General features: G+C 52.9%; 1 protein-coding gene across 1 annotated transcript in view; it reads right to left on the reverse strand.

The window, feature by feature from the left end:
- Positions 1 to 8,821, reverse strand: part of LUC7L (LUC7-like) — a 21,242-nt gene extending 12,421 nt beyond the window's left edge. Inside the window, 3 exon segments of the mRNA XM_015413673.1 lie at positions 1,491 to 1,593; positions 4,392 to 4,486; positions 8,530 to 8,821. Coding sequence (XP_015269159.1) covers positions 1,491 to 1,593; positions 4,392 to 4,486; positions 8,530 to 8,590 — 259 coding nt within the window. The 5' untranslated portion in view covers positions 8,591 to 8,821.
- Positions 8,822 to 11,094: the final 2,273 nt, after the last annotated feature.

The raw sequence follows: 11,094 nt of genomic DNA on the forward strand, positions 1-11,094 counted from the left end.
CTCCAGGCCTTCCCTCTGTAGCCACGCACACGCAGAGGTTTTGGCTGTAGTGGGGGTGGCCAGCTCTGAGGCTTGCCGGAACTCCGTTCCTGTGCGTTCCTGCCCGAAAATAGCCCTGGGTATCACGCGTTCACTGCGTATTCAGTGCCCGTACCAATATTTACGAGTGTTGTTAACTATATCTATCCATGTAACAAGTGCCCAGGGGTCATTTCGTAGAAAAAGAGCTAGGGGGACTCATTAGCATAACTCATTAGCATATGCCACACCCACTGACATCACCAGAAGTGTGTCCTCCCCAAAGCCGGCGGCGACCTCCAGCGGGCTCCAGCAGGGAGCTCCAGGCCCCGCCCTCCCGCACCTGACCCGGGGGGATGGCGCCCCCCCCCCAAATGACCCCTGGCTGAATCTATTTTTTAACATCATTCACCATTCAAATGATTTATTTAAAACCGAAAAGATACAGACAGGATGCAAGACGGTGAGGCCGAAGTCCACCCTCCCTCAGGTAATACTATTTGACGTGGGCATCGGAATGGTCTCAAGAGACTTCGGTTGACAGGGAAAGGTTCCTAACTGGGCCTTCGAAAGCCACAAACTCCTCTTACGGAAGCAGTTCGGGGAACGAGTGCCTCGACAACGTCCACCGTGCAAAACGGCAGCCGGCTGCCTTCCATAGCCTGTGGCACAGAAAGGCTTTAGAGTGAAGGTGAATGAGTCACCTTGGCGACCCTGGTGGGCCAGAAAAGCAGGCAAATGTTGCAAATAAATACAAGGCGTTCATCTCGGATTCGCTCCGGAGACGAGCTCCAGAAGCATCCCAGAATAGTTCAGTCATAAGATATGCTAAGCGAATTCCCGGGGGCTTAATACTAAGCCCCTATCTTAACACCACCAGCTGCAGTTCTGCATATCTGAGAAACCGCTTAATGTTTTGCGAACGGCAGGGTGCCTGGGCTGACCCTGGCAACAAGAACGTTGCCTGAAGAACGGAATCACTCGTTTGAGGTAGCTGGGAATGTCAGGGCCCGCTATTGTCCAACCTGATACCCGTATAAAGTAAAGGTAAAGGTTTCCCTTGCTCGAAAGCCAGTCGAATCCGACTCTAGGGTTGCGGTGCTCATCTCCGTTTCCAAGCCAAAGAGCCAGCGCTGTCCGAAGACGTTTCCGTGGTAATGTGGCCGGCATGACTAAACAGCGAGGCGCACGGAACGCTGTTCCCTTCCCACTGAAGTGGTACCAATTTATCTACTTGCAATTTCTTGCTTTCGAACTGCTAGATTGGCAGGAGCTGGAACTAGAGATGGGAGCTCACTCTGTCATGTGGCACCCGGGTCTCGAACTGCTGAACTACCGACCTTCCACAGCCTGCAGTTCAACATCTTAACCACTTGAGCCACCGCAGCTCTGTTTGAGATAGCTGGGAATGTCAGGGCCCGCTACTGTCCAACCTGATACCCGTGTATCACTGCCAAAAAACACAAAGGAACTTACATCCATCTCGAAGAACGGGTCTTTCTCTTTGCTCGCGATCTCATAATCTGCTCTGAGAGCCAAATCGTGGATTTTTGTACATTCGCCCAGGTCCATGCGCTGTTGACAAGGAAAAGGCAGGAGGGAGGGGAGAATCAGTGAAAATGTTTCATGTATCGGTACGAGCACAGCAACACATAGCTACCAGCAATCAATATTTGCAAGAACTGAATTACATTGGAAGCTATACGTTTAATATCTATATAGAAGATGGACAGAACCAGTTCTGTAACATAGAGGCGACCAGTGTTCCCTCTAAACTGAGTTGGTGTGAGCTAGCTCACAGTTTTTTTAGCCTCCGGCTCACACATTCTTGTCTCAGCTCAGGAAGGACGGCTCCAGAGCAAACCAATTGATGCAGGAGCCAATTAGCTGGCTCACAATTTTCATGCCAGTAGCTCACAAAGTAGAATTTTTGCTCACGAGACTCCACAGCTTAGAGGGAGCGTTGGAGGCAACCAACACCCAGAACACCCTGTTGGTTCTCCTGGGTCACTCAATGTTATTTCAAATACTGGTGTCTGCGTGGTCTTTCTGGACCACCTGCCTGAGAACTGAAACCTGGGCACAGACTTCTCGTTGGCATGAATATGCAGGAAAATGGTGTCGTTCACAGCTACGGCATCTGTGCTTGCTGACCCGCATGATTCAACCCCCCCCCCACACACACCCTCCAGTCCTGGCCAGGGCAGTCTGGCAACCTGAAGTGAAGAGCACCACCAGCCTCCGGCCAGCACTCACCCCTGGCTCTCCTTCCCATCCAAAACACGACTACTGAGCCAAGTCCCTACAGCAAAGGCTGTCTGAAATGTGTTATGACTATGCGGACTCCCTCCTATCGAGGTATCAAGTTACACTGAATACATGGACTTTGTGTCTTATCTTCAAAGGAGGAAATATTGTCTCCTATGCCTTAATATAGTTACAGTCAGGGCTATTTTGGGGCAGGAACGCACAGGAATGACTACGCGGACTCCCTCTTATCAAGGTATCAAGTTACACTGAATAAATGGACTTTGTGTCTCATCTTCAAAGGAGGAAATATTGTCTCTTATGCCTTAATATAGTTACAGTCAGGGCTATTTTTGGGCAGGAACGCACAGGAATGGAGTTCCGTCTGGCTTCAGAGTTGGCCACGGCCACTACCGCCAAAACCTCTGCGTGCGTGGCTACAGAAGAATGGTCTGGAGAACAGAAACCACCACCACCCCGGTGACTCTGAGGCAGGTAGGCCAGGGGTCCCTGGAAGGATCGGGGAGGCATTTAAATGCCTCCCTGCGCCTTCCCCGGCCTGTCCAAGGGCTGGCTTGACCGGGCTCCCTACCGACGCTAGGCGCCCAGGCAAGCCAAGGGGAAGCATGGGGGGTGGGCCTAATATGCTAATGTGTTTCTGCGGTTGGGTGTGGCCTATTATGCTAATGAGTTCCTGCTGGGCTTTTTCAGCCAAAAAAGCCCTGGTTACAGTATGCATAAGTGTTGTTGTTGTGACACCGCCAACTTTATAATTGTTTAAATATATTGTTTTGGCGACTTTGGGTGGTGTTTTCTACGAGTGGAATCTGTATACTTGGAAGTCCCTACGACTGGCAAGTGGGCCTGACGAGGGCGAACCGACTGAAGCTCGCGGTTGGTTGGTGGTGTGGCGAAGAGGGGTTCAAGCCTGTCTGAGACAAGGCTGCGCCTCCCCGCTCCAAAACCAGGTTCACACCTGGGTGGCGCCGTTCAGCCCAGACCTTGTGGGAGGCTCGGGAAACACCCACAGCATGAAACGCCCATCGTGGCTATAGGAAGCCAGTGAGTAGGGCTCCCAAGTCCCTCCTGGCCATTGGCGGGGGATGGTGGCACAGGGCTGCCGGATCCAGCGTGGGAAACTCCTGGAGATTTGGGGGCGGAGCCCGGGGAGGACAGGGGCCTGATCTCTGCAGTCTGGAGACGAGCTGTGATTCCGGGGGATCCCCAGGTCCCACCTGGAGGCTGGCACCCCCTTCTAGTGAGGTATTTCAGAGGGGCTGCTCCTTCGGGTCAGCTGACCGGGTGCGAGCGTTGTTGGCCCTTGCAGCAACCGCGGCCAAAACGCCCCCACCTTGTGACTTGCTTCGTAACCAGAAGACTTAAAAGTGTTTCTGCGAGGCTGTTCCTAACAAGCACTTCGCGTACAGTATCACTATAAAGCGGACCATGTATGGCTGCCCTCAACTATGGAGGAGGAGGAGGAGGAGATTGGATTTATACCCTGCCCTTCACTCGGAGTCTCAGAGCGGCTTACAGTCTCCTTTCCCTTCCAGTTTGGTGTCGTGGTTAAGTGCGCGGACTCTAATCTGGGAGAACCAGGTTTGATTCCCCCACTCCTCCACTTGCGCCTGCTGGTGTGACCTTGGGTCAGTCACAAGCTCTGGTACAGCTGTCCTTGAAAAAGAGCAGTTTGTGTCAGAGTTCTCTCAGCCCCACCCACCTCACAGGGTGTCTGTTGTGGGGAGAGGAAGGGAAAGGAGTTTGGAAGCCGCTCTGAGACTCCAAGTGAAGGGCGGGGTATAAATCCAATCTCTTCTTCTTCCCCACCACAGATACCCTGTGAGGTAGGTGGGGCTGAGAGAGCTCTCTCGAGGACTGCTCACGAGAGAGCAGCTCCCAGAGAGCTTGGGACTGCCCCAAGGGCACACCAGACGCTGCAATGGAGGAGCGGGGGAATCAAGCCCCGTTCTCCCAGATAAGAGTCCGCACACTTAACCACAAAACCTGCGTCTCCCCCCAAATGGGGGGGGGGGGGGCCCTGAAAATCAGGGCCTTGCCAACAGACAGCGAGGCATCTCACAGAATTATTCCCAGCATCCTTTGGCTGCCCAGCCCAAAGCACCTACCGTTCCCGCCAGGATATCATGAGGGCAACAGTCCAGAAGGTGGCTCTTGCACACACGGTCGTCTGTAAACTTCACCCTTTGTCTGGTTTCGTCTCCTGAAATTCATGTTTGGTTATAAATATGAAAAGCATTAAAAAAAAAAGGCCCATCAAGCAAGGCAAAGCTGTGGTATGCAGATTAAAATACTTCACGAACCCCAGAACTGCTTGGAAAACTACAAAAAGCGCACGTTAACGGAATTTTTGTTCTTTCCTCTACGGCCGAGGACCACGCTAGATAGCGTTTAAAGGTGACATGCACCGCTGACTAAGTACAGTGCAGACTGTAACGTTGTCCATAATAGTTACGTAAAGAGGCCTTCGTCAACAAAAGGCAGTCTGGATGGAGACCACACAGGCTTCCTATACGGAGAACGTGGGTCCGGAGATACCAAAACCCACGTGATCTGGAGGCCGTGAATCACGATACCCACACCTGGGGGATTCTGATCGCAAGTTATTTCCAAATCCAGTAATGGAAAGGATAAATACTGCCGAGTTGCACGTAAAAAATTAACGTGTAATGAACTTCCCAGAGCCACAGGGACGTTTAGGTACCAGCCTGGAAAGTGGGATCTTGCCTTATCCCTCCCCCCCTAAAAACATTTCACATTTGGGAGCCACTTAAAACAAGCAAAACCAAAAAAAAAAAAAAAGGTGGTTAATACACACTGCGAGCTCCAACACATACTATACCCATCTGCATTCTTCAAGACCTCAGCTGCAGAATTTTATGCCCGCTGTTGAAAAGTTTTAAAGGAAAAGTTTTCTTGCCCACACCTGCAGTAAGGAAGTCAGGGGAATGATACATAAGAAGTAAAGGCAAAGTGGTAATGGTATGTGACAATTCCTTTTCTTTTAAAAGAAAGCTAGTCTGTGTATAGTTCAGGATTTGCAAGCATCCAGGATTAATGTCGTGTTTACTGAAAATGTATTTTTAAATTTTTTTTCTCTCTTCTTCTTTCTAGACTACACTTTTAAAGTTATTTGTGAAAAAAAGCAAACACTTTTTTTTTTTGTTATAACAGCTTTAAAAATTGGTTGTGACTCACGGCTCGATGAACATGAGGCTTTTCTGCAACTCCTTTGCAGATTGATGTAGGCAGGCAAAGATACACTGAACCTTTATAAATAAAATAGAGGGGCCACAATTGTTCAGTTTGTATGAAATAAAAATATGGGAAGCAATTCAAAATCAACTCAAATACACAAAGAAAGAACGAGCACTTATTCACTTATGAAACCAAGTGCAAAAAAAGGGTTATCTTGCAGAGTCCTGCAAACACTCTTAAGACTTTTAAGCTGCCGATTCGAGCAGAGAAGCAGATACAAACCTTGTCAGGAATGCACAGCTTTCGGAAGGGATGTGATGTTTTCCTGGAGCAAAACACTAAGATCCTGTCTGTACACAGAACAGGTCTGCCTTTGTGTTTTTTTTAATACATGAAGCATTAATGCTACAGGTGAGTTCACTGAAGAAAAGCCTCACCACGTAAGAGCGGAGCAGTGAGACTATCAGCCACGGTACAGAGCCATGGCGGAGAAACCTGGAACCTAAAAACTCCATGCTCTGGCAGCTGTGACTTGCCCAAGTTACAGAAGTTGATGTAGTATTTATTCCTTGCTTCCCAAACAGGCCCAGAAATGTACTGTGCACACTGCGTTACTCAGAAAAGGCCAGATTGTTCCCCTTCTGCCATCTGTACCAGCGCCTTTACCCTACCGAGCAGATGTTTCCAGGGGATCGACTGTTGTGCCAACAACGGTCTCACCTGCTTTGGTGAGTGGTTGGGTTGGCACACCTTGAGGATGTGATGACGCAGGTGTGGCGGGGGACTCGGCCATCCCGCTTGGGCACCTGTCACTGTGGGCTGGGCCTGGCGGAGAGTGTCGCCACCCAAACGTCAAGCTAGCCAGCCTGCTGCATGGCCAAAACTCTGAACTGGCCAGACTGGTTCGACTTTTGCTACGTTCTGCCAGCCGGCTGCCCTTTCCTCAAGACTCACGCATATGCCACGTAATGTTTTAGGAAGAGCCACACTGGATCACACAAAATGTCCACCTAGTCCAGCACTGCATGTCCAACACCGACCAGATGGGCGCTTCTGAAAAGCTCAGGATAGTTTCTCCCCCTCCTTTCCCCAGCATACTGAGGTAATCTGCCTCTGAACATGGAGGCTTTACTTGAGCACTCTAAAAACAGCTTCTTTAAAGCTGTACGTGTGTTTTAAATATACCAACACAGATCGGCTGAGCCAGTTTTAAAGGTGCCATCAGATTCTTGCCTTATCACAGGTGGTAAGGCTTTTTAACTTTCCCACTAAAGGGTCTCCAGAATAACTCTAGTTCTCAAGTCTTAACCTGAGGCAGGGCAAACAGCACCTCTGAACACATAAAGAGCATCTGGCCTCCATAAAAGCCTGAGAAATCATGGAACAAAAGCAGTGCGCCTGAGCACGTGCAGAATTTTTAGTCTTTTCAGGAGCCTGAAGAAATAACTGAATAGAGATCGGTGCTTCTGCACAGTGTTTTACCCTTTGCAAGATCCTGAGCAGTAATGTCACAAAAAAGCAGAATCCCAGAGCTTGTGAAAAGATTTACAGACTCCACTGGTGCCTGAGCGATTGGTGCTTCTGCAGTGTTTTACCCTTTGCAAGATCCTGAGTAGTAATGTCACAAAAAGCAGAATCTCAGAGCTTGTGGAAAGATTTACAGACTCCACTGGTGCCTGAGAAAACCAGCAGGCACAGTAGTGCCTCTGAGTACATACAAAGGAGCTACCCTACACAGGAACCCTTTGCAAAGGCCTGAGCGATACTATCACAGAAAGAAGTGTCTCGGAGCAGGCAGAAAGATTTACAGCCCCCACTGGAGCCTGAGAAGCCAGCAGGCAGAGAACAGTGCCTCTGAGCATGTGCGAGAAGTAGCCATCCTTCTTCACGGGAACCTAACCAGGCACCAGAGAGCAGTGCCTCTGAGCACATGCAAAGTGCTTATCCTTCTTCAGGGGAACTCAACAAGGCAGGAGAGAGCAGCGCCTCTGAGGACACGCCAAGTACTTCTCCTTCTTCAGGAGAACGCAACAAGGCAGCACCTCTGAGCACGTGCAAAGTACTACTCCTTCAGGGGCACTCAACAAGGCAGCAGAGAGCGGTGCCTCTGAGCATGTGCAAAGGTCCTAGCCTTCTCCAGGGGAACTCAGCAAGGCAGCAGAGAGCGGTGCCTCTGAGCACGTGCAAAGTACTTCTCCTTCTTCATGGGAACTCAACAAGGCAGGAGAGAGCGGCGCCTCTGAGGACACGCCAAGTATTTCTCCTTCTTCAGGAGAACGCAACAAGGCAGCAGAGATTAGTGCCTCTGAGCACGTGCAAAGTACTTCTTCTTCAAGGGAACTCAACAAGGCAGGAGAGAGCGGCGCTTCTGAGGACACGCCAAGTATTTCTCCTTCTTCAGGAGAACGCAACAAGGCAGCAGAGATTAGTGCCTCTGAGCACGTGCAAAGTACTTCTTCTTCAAGGGAACTCAACAAGGCAGGAGAGAGCGGCGCTTCTGAGGACACGCCAAGTATTTCTCCTTCTTCAGGAGAACGCAAGAAGGCAGCAGAGAGCGGTGCCTCTGAGCACGTGCGAAGTACTTCTTCAGGGGAGCTCAACAAGGCAGCAGAGAGCGGCGCCTCTGAGCACATGCAAAGTACTTCTCCTCCAGGGAAGCTCAGCAAGGCAGCAGAGAGCGGCGCCCCTGAGCACGTGCGAAGTGCCTATCGAAGCTTCTCCTCCAGGGGAACTCAGCAAGGCAGCAGAGAGCGGCGCCTCTGAGCACGTGCAAAGTACTTCTCCTTCTCCACGGGAGCTCAGCAAGGCAGCAGAGAGCGGCGCCTCTGAGCACGTGCAGAGTGCTCCTCCCCCTCACTCGGTTTCGAGACTCCGCAGCCCTCAGCCGGGAGAGCCTTCACCCCTCACCCCCCCCCCCCAAGAGGGAAGCGTCAAGGGAAGGCCGGAGGAGGAGGAGGAGGAGGGCGGCGGGCCTGGCCCCAGGCTCTCTGCCCCGCGCCAGGCCGGCGGGGGCGACTTCCGCTTCCTTCCTCGCAGGCCGCTACTCACCGTCCCGAGCCGTGCCCATCAGCTGGTCGAGCAGCGCCCGCATCTGGGCCTGGGCCGACATAATGGCGGCGGCGGCGGCGTTTGAGGAGAAGGGAGAAGAGGGCGCGAGGGAGAAGTCCGCGTCTCCTTGGAAACCAGGAGAAATGGGGGGGCGGGGGGAGATGCGGCGCGAGCCCCGGCCGCGAGCGGTCGACCCCTGTGTCGCAAAGCACGACGGGACGGGAACGCGGGAGGGAGTGGAGGAGGAGGAGGAGGGGAGGCCACGGCTCCTGCCGCCGCTGTCGTCGTCTTCGTTTCCCTCACTTCCTTCCGCCGGAAGCCGCAGCCCCGACTCCCACCGCGGGGCGCAGCGTCGCTCGTCGCGCGCAATGCACTCTGGGAGTTGAAGTCGCCGCTCGGCCGGTCGCCCGCTCTACGCTTCAGGGTGGAAGCGGGCCTGGTGGTGAGGCCTCGGCCGCGCCTTCCCTCGGCGCAAAGCACACTGGGGGTTGTAGTCCCGCTCGAGGAGCCCAGTCTCGCTTCGGCCTAGGTGGGGGGAAGGGGTGCTTTGAATCTGCCTCTCAGGGCCGTGGAGGCTACCAAGGCTTGCTTGGAACTTGGATCCTGGGTTTCTTCCCCCCCATTGCTTACCCCCCCCCTAATATTATCAGAGGGCTTGCCGCTCTGCTGTAGAACTTTTGAGAAATGCCTCTGACCATGTACAGAGAGCCCTAAAGAAGCCAGCTTTGTTCCCCCTTTCAGCTTGGAACTTGGATCCTGGGTTTCTTTACCCCCATTGCTTACCCCCACCCCCACCCCAATAGTATCAGAGGGCTTGAGAAATGCCTCTGACGCAGCAGCAGCAGAACTGGAAGAAGAAGCAGGAGACAGCCAGTTCTACTGCAGGCCTTGATAGAAGCCCTCTGGAGGGGGGGGGCCTGATCTGGCCCCCGGGGCCGCGTGTTTGACACCCCTGCTTTACCCCATCATCACAGCTCACATCTGTTCGCTCTGCAATAGCTCACATGTACAACTTGTGATCTGGGCGGCAGAGTTGCCAACACTGGGTTTGGGAAATTCCTGCAGATTTGGGGGTGGAGCGAGTTCTGGGGAGGGCAGGGTTCGGGAGAGGGGAGGAACCTCTGTGGGAAACAATGCCGCAGAGTCCACCTTCCAAAACAGCCATTTTTCCCCCATGGGGAACTGATCTCTACAGGCAGGAGACCAGCTGTAATTCTGGGAATTCTCCAGGCCCCGCCTGGAGGATGGCAACTAGGCATGCCAGACTCCAGGTGGGACCTGAGGATCCCTCCGACTTACAGCTCATCTCCAGACCACGGAGATCAGTTCCCCTGGAGAAAATGGCTGCTTTGGAGGGCGGAGTCTGTGGCATCACACCCGGCTGAGGTCCCGGTCCTCCCCAGGCTCCGCCCCCAAATCTCCAGGAGTTCCCCAGCCTGGATCTGGCAACCCATCGCCGGTGGCCGGGGGTGGGGGGGAGGCCTGGCTACTGTACCCAGAGCAGGGCTTCTGCAGCTCCCCTTACCTGGAACAGAGGTGAGCCGTTCAACCCCTTCCCCGCCCCTTCCTCCCTGAGCACCACGTCACAAATCCAGATTGGGAGAAAACTAGGAGGCCAGGAAATATGTCTGGAGCTCCAGTCGCGTACAGCTAGGCCGGCCCTAAGTCTTCGCTGCTCTCTCCCAATGAGGAAGGTCCTCTTGTAAGAAAACAGAGAGAAGACAGCTGTTTAGGAGAACGTCCTGCATGTGGAGTGTAGAAGGACTCCCCTCCCTCCCGCCACCATTTTGACCCTGCCCTTCTTCCAACGAGCTCAGGCCGGCACTCCTCTGTTTTCATCCTCACAACGACCCTGTGAGGTAGGTTAGGATAAGAGAAAGAGTTCCTTGGGGGGATTTGAAACCCAAGTCCGACTGGCCTTGATGCGACAGTTTAACCCACAACGATTCCTCCAAGCAAGTTGTGTCCCGACCAGGGGTCATTTCGTGGAAAAAGAGGTGCAGGAGCTCATTAGCATAACTTATTTGCATGTGCCACACCCCCTGACGTCACCGGAAGTGTGTCAGAAGGCCACACCCACCGCTCAGGCTCCACTGGACTGTTTTGGATTGCTAGCTATCGGGGGGGGGACGACATGCAGATCTGTCCTCACAGAGGAGGGAGAGCTTGTACCTGAATAAAACTTGGTCTTAAAGGTGACACTGGACTGTTTGGGATTGCTAGCTATGGGGGGGAGGGAACGTGCGGATCTGTCCTCGCAGAGGAGGGAGAGCTTGTACTTGAATAAGACTTGGTCTTAAAGGTGCCACTGGACTGTTTTGGATTGCTAGCTATGGGGGGGAGGGAATGTGCGGATCTGTCCTCGCAGAGGAGGGAGAGCTTGTACTTGAATAAGACTTGGTCTTAAAGGTGCCACTGGACTGTTTTGGATTGCTAGCTATGGGGGGGAGGGAATGTGCGGATCTGTCCTCGCAGAGGAGGGAGAGCTTGTACCTGAATAAAACTTGGTCTTAAAGGTGCCACTGGACTGTTTTGGATTGCCAGCTATGGGGGGGGGGGAACGTG

Source organism: Gekko japonicus, unplaced genomic scaffold (genome assembly GCF_001447785.1).
Source record: "Gekko japonicus isolate JY-2015 unplaced genomic scaffold, Gekko_japonicus_V1.1 scaffold1098, whole genome shotgun sequence".
In the NCBI taxonomy this organism is placed as follows: Eukaryota; Metazoa; Chordata; class Lepidosauria; order Squamata; family Gekkonidae; genus Gekko; species Gekko japonicus.